This window comes from Furipterus horrens, unplaced genomic scaffold (genome assembly GCF_987537825.1).
Source record: "Furipterus horrens unplaced genomic scaffold, mFurHor1.1.pri manual_scaffold_10, whole genome shotgun sequence".
NCBI classification, from domain to species: domain Eukaryota; kingdom Metazoa; phylum Chordata; class Mammalia; order Chiroptera; family Furipteridae; genus Furipterus; species Furipterus horrens.
This window is the reverse complement of record NW_028327180.1, coordinates 8258093-8260214: the sequence shown is the minus strand read 5'-3', so window position 1 is coordinate 8260214 and position 2122 is coordinate 8258093. Positions and strand designations below refer to the sequence as shown.

Sequence of the window (2122 nt, the reverse complement as noted above, 5' to 3'; positions counted from 1 at the left end):
GTGGAGCTCCTGTCCCCGCGGCTGCCACACTCTAAGGCAGCCGGACGGACTGAGGCCTGTGTTGACCGAGAAGCCAGCCACCGGAGCGCCTGTGCCGGACGCGGGGCCCGAGGGCCAGCCCGCCACTTGAAGCTTTTGCGCACAGTCGCGGGCAGGGAGCGTCCCTCCCGCTGGCCTCGCTCTGCGATTTGAAAGTTGCAGCGCAGGCTGCCGGGCAGGGCCCGGTTGGTTGCCCGGGGCCTTTCGGGGAGCGCGCTGCCTGAGCCCGGGGAGCTGTCCCCGAACCCCTGAGGCCACCAGGCTGCGCGCCTGGCCGCCCTCCTGCAGGAACCGCTGCGATAGCCCCTGGGGGCCAGGCGCCCGCAGTGTCGGGGGAGCAGCAGCATGAGCGTAGACCCCAAGTACCGCCAGGCCTCGCTGTATGTGGGCGACCTCCACGCGGACGTCACCGAGGACATGCTGTTCCACAAGTTCAACGCCGTGGGGCCCGTGCTCTCCATCCGCATCTGCCGGGACGTGGCCACGCGCCGCCCGCTGGGCTACGCCTACGTGAACTTCCTGAACCGGGCGGACGCCCAGAAGGCCCTGGACACCATGAACTTCGACACGATGCGCGGCAAGGCCATCCGGCTCATGTGGTCCCAGCGGGACGCCTGCCTCCGGAAGTCCGGGGTCGGGAACGTGTTCATCAAGAACCTGGACCGGTCCATTGACAACAAGATGCTGTACGAGCACTTCTCGGCGTTCGGGAAGATCCTGTCCTCCAAGGTCATGAGCGATGAGCATGGCTCCAGGGGCTACGCGTTCGTGCACTTCCAGAGCCAGGCGGCCGCCGACAAGGCCATCGGGGAGATGAACGGGGCGCTGCTCAAGGGCTGCAGGCTGTTCGTGGGCCCGTTTAAGAACCGCAGGGACCGGGCGGCGGAGCTGCAGAGCAGAGCCGGCGAGTTCACCAACGTTTACATCAAAAACTTCGCGGCCGACATGGACGATGAGCGGCTGCGGGAGGTTTTCAGCGGCTACGGCAAAATCCTCAGTGTCAAGGTGATGACCGATTCCAGCGGGAAGTCCAAGGGCTTCGGCTTCGTGAGCTTCGATACCCACGAGGCGGCCAGGAGGGCCGTGGACTATATGAACGGGCGGGACATCGATGGGCAGCCGCTGTTCGTGGGCCGGGCGCAGAAGAAGGCGGAGCGGCAGGCCGAGCTAAAGCAGATGTTCGAGCAGCGGAGGCGCGAACGGTTGGGGCGCTGCCGGGGCGTCAAGCTCTACATCAAGAACCTCGACGACACCGTCGATGAAGACAAGCTACGGCGGGAATTTTCTTCCTTCGGGTCCATCAGCAGGGTGAAGGTCATGCGCGACGAGGAAGGCCAAAGCAAAGGGTTCGGCTTGCTCTGCTTCTCCTCCCCAGAGGAGGCGGCCAAAGCGATGGCGGAGATGAACGGCCACGTCGTGGGCTCCACGGCCATCAACATCGCCCTGGCCCAGCGGGCCTAGTGGGGGGAGCGCACCCCGCGCCGCCGGCCCGAAGGCGGCAGGAGGCGGCGTGAGCAACCGCGCTGCCTACATCGTCCCCCGTCCAGTGTAATTCCCGTGTGATGTTTGCTTAGTCAGCTTTGTGATAGAAGGTTTTGTCTAAAAAGCTATTTTTTTTCTTTGAAGGAAAATTAAGTGAACCTTAGAAGGTTGGTTTATTTCTCAGAGGCACATCTTTTACAATATTATATATATATTTTGTTATTTCGATGTATTCATAGCAATAGATATACAGAGATACATTTTTATTATACATTTGGGATCAACTGAAGTGAGGGAATTGAATGTATTGCATATTTTCTCTTTATTTTAATAATATTGGTAGCTTTAATTTCTTCCATGGAAATGGGCTCGAAATAGTTCTTTTACCTAAGGATGGCAAAGTAATTTATTTTTACAAACAAATTCTCTAATTTCTCATTTTTATTTTTAACAAACCAAATTTATAAATATTTCTAGTACAAATTAAATATCTAATTTCATTTTGAATTAACGTTTAAAGTACTAGGAAATAGCTGATTTTTTTTTTAATTTACATCCTGACATGATTGATTTTCTGATGGCTGAAATTAATGATGGAGAT

The 2122-nt window shown here is 56.3% G+C and overlaps 1 protein-coding gene across 1 annotated transcript; it reads left to right on the top strand.

The window, feature by feature from the left end:
- The first annotated feature begins 384 nt into the window (after positions 1-384).
- PABPC4L (poly(A) binding protein cytoplasmic 4 like) lies at positions 385-1552 on the top strand. The gene has a single exon (XM_090288525.1). The coding sequence runs from the start codon at positions 385-387 to the stop codon at positions 1498-1500; it is 1116 nt and encodes a 371-aa protein (XP_090144651.1). The 3' UTR covers positions 1501-1552.
- Positions 1553-2122: the final 570 nt, after the last annotated feature.